The following is a 24,211-nucleotide window of genomic DNA, read 5'->3' as shown; positions in this document are numbered from 1 at the left end:
TCTCAGACTGTATCAACAACAAAGCCACCAAAAGTAGAAACAACTGGTCCAACAACAGCTTCTACCACAGTTATTCTGGTAACAACAACCTCCCTACCGACCACACCTATCCCAGAGACAACTGTTGTCACATCTAAGCCCACCGTTTTAACCACGACAACCAGTGTACCAACAACAACAATAACAAAGGAAACAACAACAAAACCTGTTGAAACAACCACAAAGGAAGCAACAACAACTCAGATTGTATCAACAACAAAGGCACCGAAAGTAGAAACCACTGGTCCAACAACAGCTTCTACCACAGTTATTCGTGAAACCACCACCTCTGTTCCTGAGACCACAACTAGCCCAGAAACAACAATTACTTCCAAGCCCATTGTCATAATCACTACTACAATTGTACCACCAACAACAACAACAACATCAACAACAAAGGAAACAACAACCAAATCTGTTGAAACAACGACAAAGGAAGCAACAACAACAAATCCACCGAAAGTGTCAACCACTGGCCCTACAACAGCTTCTACCACAGTTTTGCCTACAACAACTCCCATTGCCTGGTCTTCTGTTCGTCCACTTACCAAGACCCTTCCTGGTACAGCACCAACAATCATGACAACAACTGGATCAACCAGTATTGAAACCACCACATTGAAACCAACAACCGCAGAGGGACCGATTACAGGCCCAGTTGTTACCACACCAACCCCCACAACTGCTCCACAGATTCTAAACACGACAACATCACAAGCTACCATTACCAGCACTCCAGTCCCCTCAACCACTCCTTGTGTCTGCATTTACAACGGAAAAACCTTTCACCCAGGTTTGTGATTAATTTAGTTTTTAATCAATTTACTGTCTATTCATGTTAGTGAAACAATTATTATCTAATTAAGTATAACATCATTATATAATGTATTTATTATACATTTTGCTTCGGCTAAAAATCTTCCAACATCTCTGACTTACTTGTTGTATTGTTGTCATTTGTGTCTTGATATTTGCATCTTTCTGAACAGGGGACTTGGTGTATAATGCGAGTGATGCGGAGGGGTATTGTTACACAGCTTACTGTGAAGCCTCTTGTGCAATCAAGAAAGAGGGTCACGCATGTCCCACAACCCCTGCCCCTCCCACCACCACCTCAGTGACCACGCCAGAAGAAGAATTGACCACCACATCTGTCCCCACTACCCTTTCTGGAGACTGCACCAATGTCAACCCTCCCAGAAAGGTACAATGCTTGTGCAACGCAATACTTTATCTCCCAAGGTGTAAGCATATTGAGGTTTTGCAAAGTAGCCTGTTTTCCTCTGCTTCCCTTCATTATTTACCGGTACTGGTTTTATTTTAAACATATTTTAACTCCTGAAAACGACTTTTACCGCCAGGCAATATTAATACTAAGCATAACAAAATATTTTAGTGTAGCTCTAAGGGACCAGTCGAAATTTACATAAGGGGGGGCATGGAGGAAATGTATGTGCCCTGATCTAAAATGCCATGACCCTCCCTTTGACAAAAAAAAATAATCAATGACCCTCCCCAAGTGATTACAAAAAAAAGAGTAACCCTCCCCGCCTAGAAGTGTCACGATATATTGTGTCACGATATAGCCTATCGTGGTATTAAAATGTGATGATAGCTATTGTCATGATGTCATACTGTATCGTAATATTTTTTTAATTGTTTTTTTAATACAAAAAAAAAACACTTTTTTTTTTTTTGCCGGTGAAAGTTAGGATTTTTTACTGTATGATATGAAATGTAAAGCTTATCATAATCATAGTAATTATTAATCATGTCCTCCATCATATTCAAGGTATTTTGGAGAGAAATGAAACAGACTCCAGTCAGTCACTTTCAGTTTAAAGCACTGCAGAGGGGAGGTGTTGTGTGTCAGCTGATGCTCGTTGACGCTCGTTAATGTGACATGCATCTGCGCTCTCAAATAGGCCTACATCTAATCTAAGATTGTATTATACTGTATCTGGTATTATAGATTTTTTTTAGCTGTTGGAAATAACTAGGCTGCACTTGGTTGGTAAAGTCCAGATGACAAAAATATGAGGTTTGTGGAATTTATAGTTATGCAGTCTTATATTATATTATATTTGTTATATTAGTGTCTATCTGTCCTCTGAAACAATGGGTTTATAGTTAGTGAGAACTTCACTTCTCCATTAAGCTTGCACAAATGTATTTATTTGTGTGTACAAAGCACTTTGTAATTGTTTCTAACTTGCTTTATAACGTTATTTATAAGATGATGGCCAATGTTGATGATACAAAAAAAGAACATTAATAATATATCATATCGATATCATGCCCAACATCATGTATCGTATTGTGAAATTCTTGACACCCCTAACCCTCCCCATCAAATACAACATGACATTTAAAACTGATATGTCCAATGTTTTGCTTTCCACATTGATTAGAACATTGCTGTAGTGTAGTCAGTCTTGCTAAATGCACAGTGTATCTGTAGTAGTGGTAGCAGAATGGATAGTGTTCTCATCTTACATGTGGGAAACCCATTGAATCCTGGTCAGATTGAAGAAAGTTGAATATTTGGTAACCAGTAGTTTAAAACTTTTGTCACTCTGCCCTTTTAATTATCAACTACAGTGACTACAACTACACTGTTGCCTACATAAAACAAATTAGGCTATCAATTATGGCCTGATGCTTCTGGTTTTACTTGTGGAGCTAGGCATCTATACACAACTGTCCGTATAGATCCACATTAATCACATGCACAGAATTACTTCAAATGATTATGAATATCCAGTTATAGTAGGCCTATTTATAATGCATCTCTCCAATAACGCCTGTTGAAGTTTTGCTTAATTGTTCAACCACCATTGTTAAGACGCTGAATAGATTTGACTGGGTCGTTCACACTCGCTGTGCGTTGATGGCTTGTTAACGACCGTCATTGATTCTAAATAGACAAGGTGTTACTTGATTTGAATTCTTTGTATCCTTTGAAATGGAGAGGGGTCATTGACCACTGTTCTGCTGTACTAAAAAGGTATATAAAAAACGGACTATTTTATCAATTCAAAATTGCATGACCCTCCCTTGGATTCAAAGTAAAATTAGCTGACCCTCCCTTGGACCAAAATTAGAAAGGCATGACCCTCCCCTATTTTCCTCCATGCCCCCCCTTATGTAAATTTCGACTGGTCCCTAAGTGGTCATAATTTACGAGACTGTAGTCATCAAATTTCAGAGACAACAGCTACAGTCACCCCCAGCTAATAATAAGTCAATTAAATCATTGGGTCTTCAACAAGGGGTCCAGGACCCCAAGGGGGTCCTCAGAGCTACTGTAGCAGAGCTGCCAAATGCCTGTGTGTTATGCCTGTGTGCTTTTGTCTGCTTTCTTTCTTTCTTCTGAAAAATGTTGAAGACCCCTGATTTAAAGGGGTTCAATACTGCTATATAAAAATACTCTGTAACAAGTAAAAGTCCGGAATTCAAAATGTACAAAAGTATTGACATCAAAATGTACTTAATGTACCAAAAGTAAAAGTACTCATTATGCAGAATGTTCCATTTTAAGTTTTTAAATGTATAAACATCTTTTGAAAAGAGGAGATCTACAAGCTCACAACGCGTTGTGAGCTTGTAGATCGGCTTTTTTCAAATGGAGGAAATGTATAGGGCTGAAGTGGGTAATGTATGTTTTTTAATAATCAAAATCTACAAAGTAACTAGTAACTAGTAAGTTTTCAAATAATTGCAGTGGAGTAAAAGTACAATATTTGCCTCTGTGATGTAATAAGGAGTAGAAGTAAAAGTATTGGAAATTGGAAAATACTCGAGTAAAGTACAAATACCTCAACATTGTACTTAAGTATTGAGTTGAGTACATGCGCTTAGTTACTTTCCACCACTGAGAACTTCCTTGTGTACCCTGTGTCAGTAATTGTTTCATCAATGCTGCTGTAGAACGGAGAATCTTGGAAGGTTGACAACTGCACCACAGCCACCTGTGTGGACGGTCATATCACCACCACGCCTCACGTGTGCCCCACGGCCGAGCCCCCCGTCTGCGCCAACAGCCGCCCGCCGCTCAAGGTTTATGACGCCAGTGGATGCTGCTTCCAATACCAGTGTGAATGTAAGCTATCGATCACAATTGATGCAGATGCGTTACGACCGGGAACGCATCTGTGTCATTTTTACTACATCTACTCTCGATAGTCCTGACTTTGTTTGCTAGTCCTGACTTTTGCGTGACTTTTTCCTCATTGGCTGGTCCTTTAGCCAATGAGGGCTCAATGTCCTCTCAGAATATGGGATCTAAAGAGGACCCACAATACTGTGTTCGGCCACTGTATGTAATAACCATAGAGGTATAATATAACTAGAGGGCGGATTGCCCCGCCCCCAGCTATCATTTCAATGAATGTGCTCAGTGGCGTTTTGAAGCACCCGGAAGTAAGACTAGGAACCAATATGGAACCAATATGAACCAATGGAATCGCTCCATGCGTCGCGACGTGTCGTGAGCATGCGCACAAAACGCGCAGTAGCATTTAAGTGCATTCTCAGATTTGACCACCAGGCTTGGCCGCTTCACTGTTCTACCGTAGTTCTGGGGGCTTGGTAATAACTCTAGCGGCGGTGTTGCTCAATGTCCTCTCAGAATATGGGATCTAAAAACGTTGCCATGTTTAGTGAGAGAAATAAGCAACCATATGGGATCTAAAAATGTTGCCATGTTTAGTGAGAGAAATAAGCAACCTGGTATAATATGACTGTGTCATGTCATGTTTTTAATTTCTTTGGGCTATTCAAAAACAGCAGATATACAAGCTCATAGTGCGGCCGAGTGCCGCGCTATTTGCTTGTAGATCTGCTGTTTTTGAAAAATCGTGAAAATGTGTGCAAATCTTGGAATACATATACATTTTTAAAGCGAACATTTGTAACTCAAATCTTTGCTTCTGGGGGGGTCCCTGGAACAAAACATTTTGAGATGGGGGTCCAAATACGTATCTAAAAATGTTGCTAGATCAATGGTGCTCCAACTTTTCCATGTCAAGGACCCCCTAAAATTATATGTATTTGACCCCCATCTCAAAATATGTGGTTCCAGGGACCCCCAGAAGCACAGATCGGAGTTAAAAATGTTCGCTTTAAAACACAAATGTTCACAATTTCCCCCCCCAAAATAGCAGATCTACAAGCTCATAGCGCGGCACTTAGTTGGTACACAGTGTTAATTCAATGGATTCTCATCTTTCTACAGGTGTGTGCAGTAGCTGGAGTGGCTCCCACTTTGTGACGTTCGATGGGACCACTTACACCTTCGCGGACGAGTGTTCTTACTACCTGGTGAAAGAGCTCATTCCTAAATACAACCTGAGCATTTTCCTGAACAACCACTACTCCAGCGGCCCGCCAGGCAGTGACTTCTATCCGCAGGCTCTGGTCATTCACTACTCGTCCTACTCTATCGTCCTCACTCAGATCCAGAGCTCTGGCAAGACCAGCTTCGCGGTGAGCGATCGTTTGAATTGGAAAGTAGACAGTGGTGGGAAAAGTACTCAAATGTTTTACTTAAGTAAAAGTATCAATACTGCAATGTAGAAGTACTCTGTTACAAGTAAATGTCCGGAATTAAAAATGTACTTGAGTAAAAGTACAAAAGTATTGGTATCAAAATGTACTTAAAGTACCAAAAGTAAAAATGTTTGAAAATAGCAGATCTACAAGCTCACAACGCAATGCGATGCGACGTGTTGTGAGCTTGTAGATCTGCTATTGTCAAATAGCCTATGTATAAAATAGGGCTAAAGTGGTTCATTTATGTTTTATAATATAATAATTTATATCTGCAAAGTTACTAGTAACTAAAGTTTTCAAATAAGTGGAGTAAAAGTACAATATTTGCCTCTGAGATGTAGTGGAATAGAAGTAAAAGTATTGAAAATTGGAAATACTCCAGTAAAGTAATGATATTGTAGATCAGCTATTTTCTCATATTATTTTCTTATATTATTCGACAATTTTGCCAATGTTTGACCAGTTTTATAGTGTAGTTTGTTGATTACTTTTGACAGATATGTTTTCATTTTTTTTTCTCCTTCTTGTTCTTTAGGTATAAGGTAAGTCCTTAAATTGTCACTTTACTGTCATCTGGAGACCCCACCCCCCCAAAAAACAAACAAAAAAAAAGTCATGTAGGGACCCCAACTCTAATGTATCATTGTTTACCTATTGGTTCCTTTCCAGGTGTACATTGACGGTAAACGCATCTACCCGGCATACAGCAACTCTGCCCTGAGTCTGAGCAGCACGGACATGGCGGTCACCTTGGAGATCCCAGCGCTGAAGGTCCTGGTGGTCTACAGGAACAACTCCTTCAGCATCGACCTGCCTTACACCCTGTTCGGTGGCAAGACCGAGGGCCAGTGCGGTGAGTTTAGGACTGGCAGCTATCCATTTATTGTCTTAGCAATGATTTTATCGATAACTTTTTTGATTTACCCTTTAACCCTTTAAAGGTCACCCCAAGAAAAAAGCATTGGAAAAATTATTTCTTTGCATTTTTTATTTATTTGGGGCAATAGTAACAACTATCAATTATAATTTCTTTAACAGACCCAACAGTTTTCCAAATATAGGCCTCTACCAAACGGTTGAGATGTCACTTTATGGTAATGGTAAAAGTTTCATGCATATACATTGATTTATATGCATTCACTGAGAAATATGTCTCCCATTATGTTCCCCAGTCTCTTCTGCTTGTGAGAGTTGATCAGCATCATCTGTTTGGTCACAGATCATCATCAAAATAGTCCATTTTTTATTTCAGCACCACTACCTTTACCATTAAATGACAATTCAACCATTTGGTTGAGCATGTTTTTTTAGATAGGAATAAAATCATACTAATACATAAATATAATGAAATAACATTATATGTATTATATTAACAACACTGAATTAGCAAAAGCCCTATTTATCCATAGCAAATAGTACATTTTAATTACTTTAGTTTAGCTTCACTACTTACCATAAAGTGACAAACAACCCGTTTGGTAGAGCATGTTTTCAGAAAATTATTAGACCATTATTAGATTTGTTTTTATTGTATCAAGCTACATAATCAGGTTCAGTAACACCTCTGAGATGATAATATGACAAAAAATCTTACCTCTGAAATTTCAACCAAAAAAATCCCACCTTTCAGGAGTGGATTAATTGATTTTCACTTCCTAAAAAGTGGCTACCTGAGAATCCATGTGACTGGGAAACAGTGACATCTGGTGGACCTTTTTTTTGCCATAACATACCTCAACCAAATGGTAGAAAGGGCTCAATCAGGTTGAGTTAAGTTCAGCAATGTTGTCAATGAGAAATAGTGACTTAAAATGTGCTCTACCAATTGGTTGAGCAGACTGTTAAAGGGTTAAGACCGGGGAAAGAATCTGTGTCATTTTAGATTTCTTTGGCTATTCAAACATAGCAGATATACAAGCACCTAGTGCCATGCTACATCTGCTATATTTGAAAAATCGTGTCCGATCTGTGCTTCTGGGGGGTCCCTGGAACAACATATTTTGAGATGGGGCTCCACGGCCAAATTCATATCATTTTGGGGGTCATTGACATGAAAAAGTAGGAGCACCACTGATATAGCAACATACAAGTTTTTTCAAAAAACTGTTTGTAGAATTCAAAGATTTGCACAAATGTTCACTATTAAAAAAAAATAGCCAAATAAATCTTAAAATGACACAGATGCATTCCCAGTCTTAATGGGTTAATAGATTTTTTTTCTTCTTTTTTTCATTTCTTTTAACGTATCAACGAATCATCTGAAAAACGAATTAATCGATTTGTTTTTATTTGATTAGTCTGATTAACCACACAAACCCTATATAATGTTTTTTTTTTACATTTTGTTGTATCATTGATTAAATCGGTTAGGTTGATCAGTTGTTGCACCCCTTGAGGCATCTTTTCCTAACCTCTAACCTAAATTTAATCTCTTCCTATTCACACTGTTTTGTTTATTTTTTATATAGCATAATGCTATTGTCTGTCTTCATCATTTAAGCTCTTCCTATTTACACTGTGCCTGCATGTGTTAAAGTAATACTAGGTAACTTAAAAAAAAAATGTAAAGTTAAATTGTATATCTTTTGTGAGTGGCAAATGTTTCACAACACCCACTCCATGAATTTCACCCCCGCAAGCCTTTTATAAACATATTTTCTATTGAAAGTGGACAGGGACGTCTTTCGCGCGAAAATGACGTCATCCGCTCATGCTGTTTTTAAGACATTATAAGATTTGAAGATGGAAAAACAACAGCAAAAGAAAGCACAGCTCACGGTAACTAAAGCTCCACTGGGCTAAGAGAAACGATCCGTAGATAGTATAAAACAATTAAAATAACGCTTTTTGAAACGCTTCCGCCTTCCGGTGAAAACGAATGGAATTCTGGGTGGAATTCTGGGTTTTGGAGTAGCCTTGTACTACTTTAAAGAGAGAAAAAAAGCCCCTAGTGCATCTTGCTGTAGTAAGGCAGATTTCGTCCACGGAAAGAGTTTTTTAAGGGCAGAGTGCTTTGGACGTCATGTCCAGACAGTGGTGAAAAGTAACTAAGAACATGTAATACTGTACTTAAGTAAAATGTGCAGGTACTTTTACTTTACTGGAGTATTTCCGTTTTTATATATTTTTACTTTTACACCACATCTCAGAGGCAAATATTGTACTTTTTACTCCACTACATTTCAAATACAAATCAACAAATTAACTAGTAAGTTTTCTAATAATTAAAAAGTACAATATTTGCCTCTGAGATGTAGTGCAGTAGAAGTATTGGAAATTGGAAATACTCCAATAAAGTACCTCAAATTGAGTAAATGTACTTAGTTACTTTCCACGACTGGTTCTAGCCCCGAGGTTGTAAATGTTCTACTCTCTGCCCTGTCCCACCAGGTACCTGTGACAACCACCAGTCCAACGACTGCCGCGGGCCCAACGGACACGTGGACAGCTGCTCCTCTACTGCCGGCAAGTGGCTGGTCCCCGGCACGCCCTGCGTGACCCCGACAACCCAGCCCCCCACCACCACCACCACCCCCAGCCCACACTTCACCACCACCCCCTCACCCCCCACTACCGCCCAGCCTGTCTGTCCCATATGCAAGATCCTAGAGGGCAGGTAGGACTAATGGAGAAGAAAAAAAACTGTCGTCATTTATGTGGGATGCAGTGGTGGAAAGTAACTAAGTACATTTACTCCAAGTACTGTACTTAAGTAAAATGTTGAGGTACTTTTACTTTACTGGAGTATTTCCAATTGTCTATACTTTTACTTCTACTCCACTACATCTCAGAGGCAAATATTGTACTTTTACTCCACTACAATTATTCGAAAACTTTAGTTACTAGTTACTTTGCAGATATAAATTATTACATTATAAAACATACATTAACCACTTTATACCTAGGCTATTTGAAAAGAGCAGATCTACAAGCTCACAACGTGTCGCATCGCGACACGTTGTGATACTTTTGTTGTGATTTTTGTTGTGATACTTTTACTCGAGTAAAACATTTTAGTACTTTTTCCACCACTGGTGGGATGTAGTAATTTTTCTTAAGAAAGAAGGAGGAAAAAAAGCGGTGTCGTCAATCTTTCTTTACTAGTGTTCCCCCGCTACAATGCGTGTTTCTACAGCTCTAAACATATCAGCGTAAACAGCAAGAATGCTGGCACTGGATGTACCCTGTTTTATAAAACCTCTGGCACTCGATGTGTTAAGCACATTACAAGTATGTTTGTAATGCGTTATAGACATAGCTATAGGAAGCTATAGTGTTTATGTCTGGGTGGCTGATTTATATTGGCAATTGTTTGTATTGAAAATATACAGCATGCTAGTTTCTAGATTTAACCGATGTTATGAACATGGGATAAATGGTTCATAACCAATATCAGACCCTGATAATTTCCACACCTTTTCCCCCCGGCAGTGTGTTTGAGCCGTGCCACGCGGTGGTCTCTCCAGCGCCGTACGTGGCGGCCTGCAAGAGCGACGCGTGCGGAAACGACACATGCTCCAGTCTGGAGGCATACGCTAGCGAGTGTTCCAATAAAGGAGTCTGTATCAACTGGAGGAACTCCACCAATGGACAGTGCGGTGAGGAATATGTTACACATTATTATTTTTATTTCAACCCATTAAGACCGGGAACGCATACTGTGTCATTTTCAGATTTCTTTGGCTATTAAAAAGAAATAGCAGATATACAAGCTCATAGTGCTATGAGCTTGTAGATATGCTATTTTTTTAAAGAAACTGTGAAAATGTGTGCAAATCTTTGAATATATATATACACATTTTAAACTCAAATCTTTGCTTCTGGGGGTCCCTGGAAAAAATAATATTGAGATGGGGGGGTCCGCGGACAAATACATATAATTTTGGGTGGTCCTTGACATGAAAAAGAGTTTGAGAACCACTGATATTATAGCAACATAAGTATTTTCTTTTCCAAAAAAACTGTTAGGATTTAGAGGACATTTGTTAGGGCCGCTTAGCAGCCCTAACCTCTAGTCCCAACCTCCCAACCTCCCAACCTCACGACCCACCTGCTGTCAAATAGAAAGCCTTTCTTGAGGTCAAAAGAGGTAGTAACAAAAAGGAATCTCACGCTGTTTTTAAGACATTATAAGATTTGAAGATGGAAAACAACAGCAAAAGAAAGCACAGCTCACGGTAACTAAAGCTCCACTGGCTAAGAGAAACGATCCATAGATAGTATAAAACAATTAAAAGAACGCTTTTTGAAACTCAGTGACCACAAAGGAACCAGGGAGACCCCCATTTCGTACTTGGAACCAAATTAACCAATAAGGGTCCATTTGTACACTCAAATTTACATTCAATGTTTGGGCTGAAAGTCTGCATTCTGCAATTGCAGAACTGAACTGTTTCCGTGGAGTTCTTGCCCCTACATTGAACATAGATGTCATCAGTGGTGTAAAGTAACTAAGTACATTTACTCAAGTACTGTTCTTTGAGGTACTTTTACTTTACTGGAGTATTTCCAATTGTCTATACTTTTACTTTTACTCCACTACATCTCAGAGGCAAATATTGTACTTTTACTCCACTACAATTATTTGAAAACTTTAGTTACTAGTTACTTTGCAGATATAAATTGTTACATTATAAAACATACATTAACCACTTTAGCCCTGTTTTATACCTAGGCTATTTGAAAATAGCCGATCTACAAGCTCACAAAGCGTCGCATTGTGACGCGTTGTGAGCTTGTAGATCTGCTATTTTCAAAAATTGTAGTACTTTTACTTTTGGTACTTTAAGTATATTTTTATGCTAATACTTTTGTACTTTTACTCAAGTAACATTTTGAACACAGGCCTTTTACTTGTAACAGAGTATTTTTATACTGTGGTATTGGTACTTTTACTTAAGTAAAATATCTGAGTACTTCTTCCACCACTGGATGTCATGATATATGATACAGTACATTATGATATTATGCTGCAACATGTGACAGAAGGGTACCAGCAAGAGTGAGAGGGAAGATGTATAAGACAGTAGTGCGGTGCCATGCCGTATGGCTTGGAAACGGTGGCACTGACGAAAAGACAGGAGGTGGAGCTGGAGTTGGCATAATTGAGGATGCTGCGATTCTCATTAGGAGTGACAAGGAAGGACATGGATCAGAAATGACTACATTAGAGGATCAGGTTAGAAGGTTTGGGGATCAAACAAGAGTGGTGAGGTGGTGTACATGTGCAGTGGAGGGATGAGGGGTTCATTGGGAGATGGATGCTGAAGATGGAACCCTGACATAAATTGCCCAGTTTGGGACATACTAATACACTTGACCTTGACCTTCAGGCAAGAGGAGAAGAGGAAGGCCAAAGGTGAGGTTTGGAAATACTGTAGACCCTGATGGGAATTAGCCACAAGAAGAAGAAGACTGTAACATGCATTATTGAGCTATGTAAAATTGCATGTGTGTGTATGTACAGTATGTACACAGTGCACATTTCATGTATCTTTTCCTGTCAACAGAGCACACGTGCAGCAACAACAAGGTGTACATGTCCTGTGGTCCAGCTGTAGAGCCGACATGCAATTCCAGGTAAAACACCATTAGTATTCAGTACATACAGTACTGTACACTACTACTGTCATCTCAACCTCAAATATCCACTAATGTATTTAACCATAGCTGTACCCAGTTTCACTGGTTTGGAGCTCTGTTGCTTAATTGGTTCTATGCACAGCAGCCACATTGGACAGAAATTGGGCCTCTTCCTTATTGGTGTTACCAATAATACTAATGAAGGCTCTGTTCCATTCTAGTCAAAAAGAGTCAGGGTGCTGACGTTGTGCATGTTGGCTCTCTGGGAACACTCTGCTACACCCGTGGGTCTCAACGTGTGGTCCAGGGACCCTCACGGTTCCTTGAGGGGGTTCCAAATGGCCCCTTACGGGTGTGTAACCAGTGTGCAAATGGAACCATTTACGGGTCCCTTTGGTTCCATTTGTACACTCTCAATTATGGAGGTCCTTGAAATTAAAAAGTTTGAGAACAACAAGTTAGTGTAGCAAACAAGTTTGCTACACTAAATGAAACAGAGCCTTCAGTAGTATCATTGGTAACACCTGTGAAGAAAGTAAGGAAGAGGCCCAATTTCTTTCCAATATGGCTGCTGTGCATGTTAACCCATTAAAAACGGGAACACATCTGTGTCATTTTAGATTTCTTTGGGCTATTCAAAAATAGCAGATATACAAGCTCATGGCGCTCTATGAGCTTGTAGATCTGCATTTTTGGGGAAAGATCGTGGAAGATTTGTGCAAGTCTTTGTATTTATATTTTTTAAGCAAACATTTGTAACGCAAATTCTGTGCTTCTGGGGATTCTACAAATGCCTTCTAAATCCTACAGTTTTTGAAAAACGTATGTTTCTATATCAGTGTCTCAAAAATGAGCTTGTATATCTGCTATTTTCGAATAGCCAAAGAAATCTAAAAATTACAGTGATGCGTCCCCGGATTCAATGGGTTTTCAGCAAAATGATAATGTCCGTTACACTCAGGTACAATAAGAAGTTCATCAGCCCGTCCAACACCAAGGAGGGATGCTTCTGTCCAGCGGGCACCACCCTGTTCAGCAGCGTCTACGACACCTGTGTCAAGTCCTGTGGTGAGAGGACGTCCCTTCATGTAGATACGTTTATTATAAAACACATTATAAAGACCAGATTCCTTCACAACGACATAGATGTTTATAACACATTATAAAGACCAGATCCCTTCACAACCACGTAGATGTTTACGACACATTATAGAGACCAGATCCTAACTTTTTACCAACTATTCAGAAAACATTAATTTGTGTTTGATTTATTGTTTCAGACTGTGTTGGACCTGATGGTAAACCCAAGCAGGTAAGAGACAATCTCTCTCTCTCTCTCTCTCTCTCTCTCTCTCTCTCTCTCACCTCGTAGTGTTTGTGCCTTTTGTTTTGTTTTTAATGGGGTTTTTGGGGTTGACTAAGCGATGTTAAAATGTCTCATGTCCCATTTAGCCCGGTGACTCATGGACCAGCGGCTGTCAGCAGTGTGTGTGTGACAGTGACTCCATGGGGGTACAGTGTGAGCCTCTGCCCTGCCCGACGTTGCCCAACGTCACCTGTGGCAAGCCTGGACAACACCTGGTCAACAAGACCGATGGCTGCTGCACCGTACTGTCCTGTGGTACGTCTATCTATCCTATATTAAAGGAGCAGTTCAAAGAGTCTCCTACTGGGTCTCCTATTGACCGATCATCCGGTCATCAAAGTATCGGCTCCGGAATGCGACAAAAACAAACAAATATCCATGAATTCAAGGCTTCATGGGGTGTGTAATTGATAGAAAATAAGTAATTTTTGGGGTGAACTACTCTTGGGAGGGGGGGCTGGCCGGCCGGCCGGCGGACCTTTGACCACGACCACGGCCACGTCGCTATGACAACATAACCATAAACAAACCACACGTCAGCTCTATGAGCCCATAGGGAGGCATGCCTCCACATGAGCACTTTAAACATATACATCAGCTATTTGAAAATAGCAGGTCTGCTATTTTCAAAAAAAGTCTTTGGGGGAAATTATAATAAGCAGACCTGGCAACACTGCACATAGGGGCCCGGACTCTAGATGTGAGGTTCGCATAGCGAACCCGAACCTCTAGTAGCTTTATAAGAACAATGGCTGCCCTTAAAGAAGGAAAGTAATAGCTCCCTGACACCACTTCTAGATTGTCTTAATGATGTTAAAACCTGGATGGCTTTTAACTTTCTAAGTGTCAATGAAAAAAAGGCAGAGGTCATAGTGTTTGGGCCTAGTGGTCCTGGCATTATACCCACCAATCTGGGCCCCAGGCAGTCTTATGCAAAACCTGTTGTCTCCAACCTTGGAGTCAAATTTGACAATATGCTCAAATTAGACAAACAGGTAAATGCTGTGGTCAGCTCCAGCTTCTATCATCTGAGACTGCTTGCCCAAATTAAGTAATTTCTTTCTTTCAATGATTTTGAGCGCGTCGTTCACGCCTTTATTTCCACACGCCTGGACTACTGTAACGCGTTGTATGTCGGGCTAAATCAAGCCTCCTTGGCACGCCTGCAGCTGGTCCAAAATTCTGCGGCACGCCTCCTGACAGGAACCAGTAGGCGTGAGCACATTACGCCCGTGCTGGCCTCACTCCACTGGCTACCTGTTCGCTTCAGAATTGATTTTAAAATTCTATTGTTTGTTTTTAAATCCCTGAATGGCTTGGCACCACAGTACCTCTCTGACTTCATAAAGGTCTATACCCCCCAAGGTCACTGCGGTCAGCTAAACCTCGAGGTCACAGCAAAGACCAATTTAAAGACCAGAGGCGACCGAGCCTTTGCTGCCATAGCCCCCACACTATGGAATGCGCTCCCCCCCATGTTAAAAGGGCCCCCACCATTGAGACTTTTAAATCACGGCTTAAGACACACCTTTATACCTTGGCATTTTAACCCCGCTTGAGAGTTTCTGTGGTCTACGTCTTATTTGTTTTTTTGTGTGTTTTTGCTGCTGATTTCTGTGTTTTTAGCATGTTTTAACAGTGTTTTTGCATGATTTTCTGTACAGCACTTTGTAAACCCTGGTTGTGAAATGTGCTATATAAATAAAGTGGATTGGATTGGATTGGATTGGCTGCTGTAACAGTCCTAGCTGCTGCACCTTCACAGTCCATACATTTACCTCAATGTATACCAGTGTCACAGTATCAGAGTGGGATTTGGGGACCCCCATGGATCCTTGAGGGACAGTTTGACCATTTTAATCCTATTTTATGGCTCAAAACATGTCACAATGAAAAAAAAAAGAAAGATTATGAATAATTTTAACACAACAAAACTTCTCTTAACGGGGTCCCTGGCACACAATGTTTTCAGATGGTATACGTGACCAAATAAATATAAATATGGGGGTTTGAGAACCACTGTTCTAATGCTCCTCCTGCCCCTCTCCCCACAGAGTGTGACGTCAGTCTGTGCCCCACCGCCCCCCCTTCGTCACAGTGTCAACCAGGCTTCCAGCTCAATGTCACCGTGGCCAATGGCAGCTGCTGTCCCCTCTACAAGTGTGGTATGTACTGAATGTCCCCTCTATCAGCAGTGTGGTATGTATTGGCACTCAGTGGTGGAAAGTAACTTAGTACATGTACTCAAGTACTGTACTTGAGCACATAATTGAGGTTTTTATTTATTTTTCACTGTACTTTACTGGAGTATTTCCAGTATTCGATACTTTTACTTATACTCCACTATCTCAGAGGCAAACATTGTCCTTTTTTTTGGTGTGTGTGTGTGCGCACGCGTGTGTGTGCGCGTGTGTGTGTGTATGTGTGTGTGTGTGTGTGTGTGTGTGTGTGTGTGTATATATATATATATATATATATATATATATATATATATATATATATATATATACTTCACTGACCTTTAATACAAGTAGATCTTATAAACTACACTAAGCAGTCCTTAAAGTTATACTAGGTAACTTTTTCAACAAAACTAAAGTTAAATTGTATATCTTTTGTGAGTGGCAAATGTTTCACAACACCCACTCCATGAATTTCACCCCCGAAAGCCTTTTCTATTATAATTTCTATTGAAAAGGAGGCTCGTGAGCCTTTTCCGCGAAAATGACGTCATCCGGCATCCGGTTTCCTGTTTGGCCAGGAACTACCGCACCGGTTTCCTGTTTGGCCAGGAACTACCGCGCTAATAACAAAAAGGAATCTCACGCTGTTTTTAAGAGATTGTAGGATTTGAAGATCGAAAAACAACAGAAAAAGAAAACACAGCTCACGGTAACTAAAGCTCCACTGGCTAAGAGAAACGATCCACAGATAGTATAAAACAATTAAAAGAACGCCTTTTGAAACGCTTCCGTCGTCCGGTGAAAACAAATGGAATTCTGGGCAACAGAATAAACGAATGGCCTGCAGTGACGGTAATGACCAGCAGAGGCTGCTAACAATCGATTTGTGGACCTGCATTGTATAACTTTAAGGTTAGTGTTCACCGGTTAACCAGTGCTTGTCTCCTCGTCTCTCCAGTTCCTAAAGGTGTGTGTGTCTACAGAGGCATTGAATATCCGGTAAGAATCCATCTAACTGTATCCTGCCTAACAAAACATTTAAACTAAACACACTTCTCATCAGATAAACAGAAACTGGTTTTAAGGGTTGTTTGTTATAATCTAGTATTTACTGTCATTTTTTCCCCCCAGCCGGGATCTAAGATTCCTTCGGACACGAATGTCAGAAGTAGAAGTGTTCTGACACAATGTCTGAACTGTGACTGTACGGACAAGATAGGCCCAGATGGACTGCACACCACCACCTGTACACCTGTTGAATGCAACACTACCTGTGCAGAGGTACGCAACACACACACACACACACACACACACACACACACACACACACACACACACACACACACACACACACACACACACACACACACACACAGTACTAAATTGTTTTACTTGAGTAAGAGTATCAATACCTCAATGTAGAAATACTCTGTTACAAGTAAAAGGCCTGTGTTCAAAATGTTACTTGAGTAAAAGTACAAAAGTATTGAGTATCAAAATATAAAGTAAACCAAAAAGTGCTGCAAAGGAAATATTTCATACCAAAATAGCAGGTAAGTTTGTGGTCGATAGTTCTCACCCCCCCCCCCCCTCTCCCCCATGGTTCACACGTGGGACCGCCTGGGGATGGATGGGTTCTTTGTAATCGTATGAGCACATTTACGTCCATTAATGCCCAGCTGCCGAGGAACAGGGCTCGTGTTGTGTGTGGCAGCAAGGCTTGCAAACGTCTGGACTTTGTAAACTTAACATTTAAATTGTTTCTCCTCCCCTCGAGGGTTATACGTACCAGGCATAGACTGTATAAAAGAGATGGACAAAGCCAGACCGCTGGTTTCTACAGACCGAAAATGAAGCCGATTGTTCAGGAATTTGAAATCCGCCATCTCTAATATAAGCCCAAAAGCACGTCGGTAACAGGAACCGGAAAACAATCCCCAAAGAATGCTATTGGTTGGGTAGCTTGTCAATCAAGAGTGGGGGCGGGGAATTAATTCTTTTGGTTGTGCAGCTTGTCAATCAAATCATCCCGCCCCGCCTAGAGAATAGCCTACTTTATCGTCAATTTTAAAATAAATGGGACCATAATTTAGCGAAACGCATATCATGATGATTGAAAGGAGACTTTAAACTAGCGACTGGAAGCATATAGAATTTATGACAATTTTTATTACGGTAAGAAAATCTAGTCTAAAGTTTGTCAAAAACCTATCCGCTTGCGTTAAAATAAATGCTTTCTGACACCCGCAGGGGTAAAACATGTAAAACAGCGCCAAACAGGCCATTCATATGAACTGTCTCACTTCCGTATTGGCCTCATTGTAAATATGTCAGGCTGGCCCCTTGGTACCAGGCAGTTCCTTGGTTGTACAGTTAAAGTGTTTCTCCTCTCCTTCAGGGTTATACGTACCACGCAGTTCCTGGTTCTACATTTACAGTGTTACTCCTATGCTCCAGGGTAGAGGTCTTCACGGGTCAAATATAAAGACCCGTACCCAAATGGACCCGTGAAAAAATTACCCGGAACCGAATGGACCCGGCCTATAGTCCAATATGAAGGACCGACACCCGAATGGACCCACGAAAATATTACCCGGAACCAAATGGACCCGGGCCATTATTAGAAATCTGAGTTTGGGACCCGAACAGTACCGAGAGCGTATTGTTCGTATAGAACCGTGACATACCAGAACCGAACCCGTACATAACCCGAGTCCCCGAAATACCCGAACGCAAAATTGTTTGCCAACGTCATTACTAGGCTACAAGTTCCAGCGTTAAACAAGACTAGTTCCATATTTTCTTACCTAAATGTAGCCTTCGTGATTGTGATGTATAATCCCAGTCAATGCTCATTGGACAGTTTATAAATACAAAATAAATCCACGTTCTAGATGTGTGTAATCCTTCTTCATTGCCAACTATAATCCACGTTAATTTCTGTTATTTAACATTATAATTGGCTTTGGAGTTTCCATTGTGCTTTGCTGAGCATACCGGTAACAACACGCTATGAAAACTCGACTGTTTTACCATTTTTAACCATTAACAAAAACGTTACGTTAATCAACAATATTTGATATAACTGGCGTATATAAATGAGTCGGTCACATGTCCAAGGATTTGTCAGTGATGTCACATCACTGACGAATCCTTGGTATCTTTAAACCAGCTTTAAACCAACTTCGAACATGGCGTAGCGTCCGTGCTACTTCCGTTGCATAGCAGTGACATCACTGTCAAATCTTTGGTATCTTTGTCCTAGCCTTTCAATGTGTGTTGATCAGCGCCATTAATAAGCGCTGTAGTCTTTTACTGGTAGTGAAACACTAAACAGGATTATTATTTCATGTCAACATTCAAGTACAACTATCAGAAGATGTAACTCAGGTAAAGTAATGCATCGCTCTGCAAGTTTAACTAAGTTTTCCACTTGTCCAAAGTTGTTTCTGATGCAGAGCCTTGGGTCAAGAGAGACGATCATCAACTCTAATACAGACATAAAGATGTTTTAATCATCCTTTTCTTGTTAATATATCGCCATTTAGGTCAATGATATAACATTATGTAGTGATATGACCATATAAATAGCAGCCAGTCATTGACTGCGTCACTGCCAGACAACTGTCTTCTGAGCGACCCCCCTCCCTCCTTCGCCCGGGTCCACTCGGGTATTATGGAACCATCCATTTCACAGTCGGAGCCCGAGACCCCCCCGCTCACCGGGTCCACTCGGGTATTAGAGGAACCGTCCATTTCACAGTCGGAACCCCGAGACCCGAGACAAACTGTAACGGTTCCGACCCGGACCCGGAGTCACTTCTTGTGAATGGACCCGTAACCGAGCCGGGTACGGGTCGGAACCCGGGTATTTTGGGTTACATGCTTAACCCGAAGACCTCTACTCCAGGGTTATACGTACCAGGCAGTTCCTGGTTGTACATTTACAGTGTTTCTCCTATACTCCAGGGTTATACGTACCAGGCAGTTCCTGGTCAGTGTTGTGGTTCATGTGTCCAGACCAGCTGCATCATCACCCTGACTGATGGAACTACACACACTCTACAGGTTGGTGGCTGATGAATGAATGAATGAATGAATGAATGAATGAATGAATGAATGAATGAATGAATGCATGCATGCATGCATGCATGAATGAATGAATGAATGAATGAATGAATGCATGCATGCATGCATGGATGGATGGATGGATGGATGGATGGATGGATGGATGGATGGATGGATGGATGGATGGATGGATGGATGGATAATGAATGAAAGGATGGATGGATGGATAATGATGAATGAGTCTGCTTATGATGTACATGCTTCTTGAAGGCAACACTAGACCAGTGTATTGTGCGTTATGTGTCAAATGTGAGTGATTTATATTTTTGAATTGCGATTGTTATAATATAGTATAATGGTATGTTGTATGATATTATAACTTGTTAAGTTGTGTTATAGTTAATTTTATTTAATTTTATTATACCATTATAAATCATGGCAGGACCTTTCACACACAGAAAGGTTAAAGACATGTTTTTATCACTTGTTGGTCCAGGTGAATGAGACTTGGTCGCCCCCTGGTGATACGTGTGTGAAGTACTCCTGTGTGCTCACCAATGGAAAGCCAACTACCAAGGAAACACAAACCACCTGCCCTCCATTCAACCCCCTGGACTGTCAGCCTGTCAGTACACGCACACGCACACACACACGCACACACACACGCACACACACACACGCACACACACACACACACACACACACACACACACACACACACACACACACACACACACACACACACACACACACACACACACACACACACACACACACACACACACACACACCTAGTATTGTTTGATGGATTAATGGAGCAGATTGCCTTACCGCTTACCTGATACACTGTAACTAAAAACCTTATTCACACACACCTACTCACTTGTCTGTTTTTACGACAGACAATGACATAATTTTACTTATGTGCAATGGTTGTGATGTATGATGTAAACTGTGTGTCAGATGTGATGCAAACATGTATCAGATTTGATGCAACATGTATCAGATGTGATGCAACATGTATCAGATGTGATGCAACATGTATCAGATGTGATGCAACATGTATCAGATGTGATGCGACATGTATCAAAGGTGATGTAACGAGCGAGCTGTCTTCTCACAGGGAACTGAGACCACTGATGCCAGCGGCTGCTGCAAGTCCTGTAAGTATTTAGTGAACACACACACACACACACACACACACACACACACACACACACACACACACACACACACACACACACACACACACACACACACACACATACACACACACACACACACACTTCATATGAGCTTCTGAAACAAAAAGAACCACCACTAAATATGGATGATATCTCTGCTGTCGGGCAGAAACCGTTTATGTCCAAAATATTAACTTTGCAGGAAATGAAAAAAATAAACCTGTTTTTAGAACAACCCAATTCTGCCTCATCATAGTTGGTATGGTGACTTCATACATTGTCAGATACTTAAATGTGTCCTTATATTATCATCACTTTACCCAAATACAGCTCAAGTGGAGTTACGTCTGACTTCGTCATTCTAATCAATGGGGGACAAACCACCTAACTCCACAAGTTGGAGTTAGGTGGCCCGACAGTTTGAGGATTCATTGGAGTTAGGAGGTTTAGTCAGAAGAGCTTTTTCAATACTTTTCATTGGTTCAAAACCCACACACAGACGTAAAGGGTGTTCAATAGCACTTATTTATAAAAAATAAAATAAAATGCCCGACAGGTACAATGGAGTGTTGGCATTGTATGACCTTCGTTACAAGCATCCTAAGTATGGCGAACTGTGTGTTTCAGGTAAGGTTCGCAGTGTGTGTGAGGTGCAGAAGAAGCAGACGGTCATTGAGAAGAATGGATGTAAGAGCCCGCAGCCCGTCGACATCTCCTACTGTGCAGGACAGTGTGGCAGTGCTTCCATGTGAGTCTGATCCGTCTGACCTGGATATGACGACCATGCACACATACCTTGATCATTTGTTCTCGTGTTTTTGTTACTTAGGCTTGTTTTTCTTGACCACAGACATTTAAAAAAAAATGGAAATAGAATGTTATTTAGACAGAGGTTAGGTTCATTGTTTACCTAGTGTCCTTTAATTTTAATGTACATATTTTTGTATTTATTATTAATACTTTATATCTTGTTCTACCCCAGATTTGAACCTGGGTCTCCTGTGCAAGTGCAGTTTTTTTGTTTGTGTTTGTCCAACTTAGGCACACAATCTAATTGGCTCAATAGAAGAGCAGGAGACCAAACCACCCCAATTGTACAAGTTATATTGTATTAACATACTCTACCTTACAGACTGGACAAAATTACATTTCATTCCCTAAACAAGTTACATAATACAGCTTTAATTGTAGTAGACCAGTGGTTCTCAACAGTGGTGTAAAGTAACTAAGTACAATTACTCAAGTACTATACTTAAGTACAATTTTGAGGTACTTTTACTTTACCAGAGTATTTCCAATTGTCTATACTTTTACTTCTACTCCACTACATCTCAGAGGCAAATATTGTACTTTTACTCCACTGCAATTATTTGCAACATTTTAGTTACTAGTTACTTTGTAGATATAAATATATTACATTATAAAACATACATTAACCACTTTAGCCCTATTTTATAACTAAGCTATTAGAAAATAGCAGATCTACAAGCTCACAACGTGTCGCATCGCGACACGTTGTGAGCTTGTAGATCTGCTATTTTCTAACAATTTAGTACTTTTACTTCTGGTACTTTAAGTACATTTTGATTACCTTGGCGTGTGCTTGCAGGTACTCGGCAGCGGCCAATCAGATGATGCACCAGTGTGAGTGCTGTCAGGAAGTGAGCACCAGCCAGAAGGATGTGCAACTGACGTGTGCCGACGGCTCCGTCACCACCACGACCTACGTCACTGTGGAGTCGTGCGGCTGCCGCCTGTCTGAGTGCGTTCCCGCCCTGGTCACACCCGCCCCGCCCGCCGCCGCTCAACGACAGCGTCGCAGGAGACGCTGAGGCGTGCATGCCACCAATACGGACTGATCACTGGATGAAAAAACGGGATTGAAGCCTAACGGACACGGTGCAACAGAATGAATGTGTTTATTCATGTCATATTTATAACCCAACCAATGTGTATAACCCAACCAATGTATAACCCAACCCAATGTACTCAACTGAGTGTGTTTGCCATAGTGTGATTGTACTTAACCATCTCTCTATAGTTGATGCTAGTGCTAGTAAATAAAACCAACTTGTGCAACCTGAAACCTTGTGTCTGTAATGTTTTACGGCTCTCCACCATGGACCAAGGGACTATTAGCGCTGGTGTCACATTTTGGCTACACTGCCATTTGAACAAAAGACAATTTATTGGACTGTAATAGCAATGCAGTGCATGAGTGTGAAAAAGACTGAATAGTTTTTGTTATGTTCACACAGCACAGATGATTTGATTTACTTATATTTGACTACACGGCCAGCAAAAGACTATTGATATTGCACTGAAGATAAATACAATTGTTGCAATGCGATGCATTTGTTTGTGACTTTGTTATGGTCCGATGGTACTGTACTGCATGACAGGGGATGTAGTCGGCCCTGAGGCATTTTCATATTTTCAAATATGGCCCCCTTTGGGAGAAAAAAGTATGGACACCCCTGCTATATGCAATGACGCTACATAGAAATGTCATGTCAAATTGCATATTACCTAATTTACATAGCAGAGACGCTATTTGAATGGCAGCGGAGTTAGGGATGCATTTCACCCTTTACGGGTGCTTCAACACAATACATGTACAGTATAGGCTATCAACACACGAGATGCTCATTAAACAATAGATATCCCCTAAATAAAAAGAGCTTTGTATGTGACAACGGTTTCTATATAACCCTTAATTAAAGAGTCTCTTTATAAACACCAATCTTGTGGAGAATGAATTGTATCTCGTGGCCACGGATTAACTAAAATGTGGGAACAAATTAGATCTTGTGGCCACAAAACAATTTAAATGAGGGAACTCATTTAGTAAAATGTGGTCTCCATTCAGTTTCTCTCTCTCTCGTCACTCCAGGGCTCCGTACACCTTTCTCTGCTTTATTAATCAACCTTGAATGAATGAATGAATGAAAGAGCATATTAGCATCTTTATCAGGAATCCTGATGAAGGTCTGTCACCCAGACGTTGATTGATTAATAAAGCAGAGAAAAGGGTGTGCATGAGTATACATGTTCTGTATGCAGAATGGTTCAGTTCTCAGAGGAATGATTCATTTCCCAGAGGAATGGTTTAGTTCTCAGAGGAATGGTTCAGTTCTTGCAAAGGTACAGATTTCCCCATACAACTCCTTTAGTGAGACCATGCAGTCACTACTAACAGATGTTATTCATGTCATGTTGTCTGGAAACCAGCAGAG

The 24,211-nt window shown here is 40.6% G+C and overlaps 1 protein-coding gene across 1 annotated transcript; it reads left to right on the top strand.

The window, feature by feature from the left end:
- The first annotated feature begins 426 nt into the window (after positions 1-426).
- On the top strand, positions 427-23,061 carry LOC308091462 (intestinal mucin-like protein). Its single transcript, XM_080437088.1, has 19 exons — positions 427-832; positions 1,029-1,243; positions 3,970-4,141; positions 5,276-5,526; positions 6,262-6,445; positions 8,983-9,208; positions 10,024-10,190; positions 12,102-12,171; positions 13,136-13,242; positions 13,455-13,486; positions 13,627-13,795; positions 15,595-15,705; positions 16,682-16,722; positions 16,855-17,004; positions 19,693-19,791; positions 20,288-20,416; positions 20,915-20,954; positions 21,603-21,723; positions 22,585-23,061. Exons 1-19 carry the CDS (start codon positions 619-621, stop codon positions 22,805-22,807), a joined length of 2,721 nt encoding a protein of 906 aa, XP_080293214.1. The 5' UTR covers positions 427-618; the 3' UTR covers positions 22,808-23,061.
- Positions 23,062-24,211: the final 1,150 nt, after the last annotated feature.

This window comes from Gymnoscopelus braueri (genome assembly GCF_963280865.1).
Source record: "Gymnoscopelus braueri genome assembly, chromosome: 9".
Classification (NCBI taxonomy): Eukaryota; Metazoa; Chordata; class Actinopteri; order Myctophiformes; family Myctophidae; genus Gymnoscopelus; species Gymnoscopelus braueri.
This window is presented reverse-complemented; position numbering and strand designations above follow the sequence as displayed.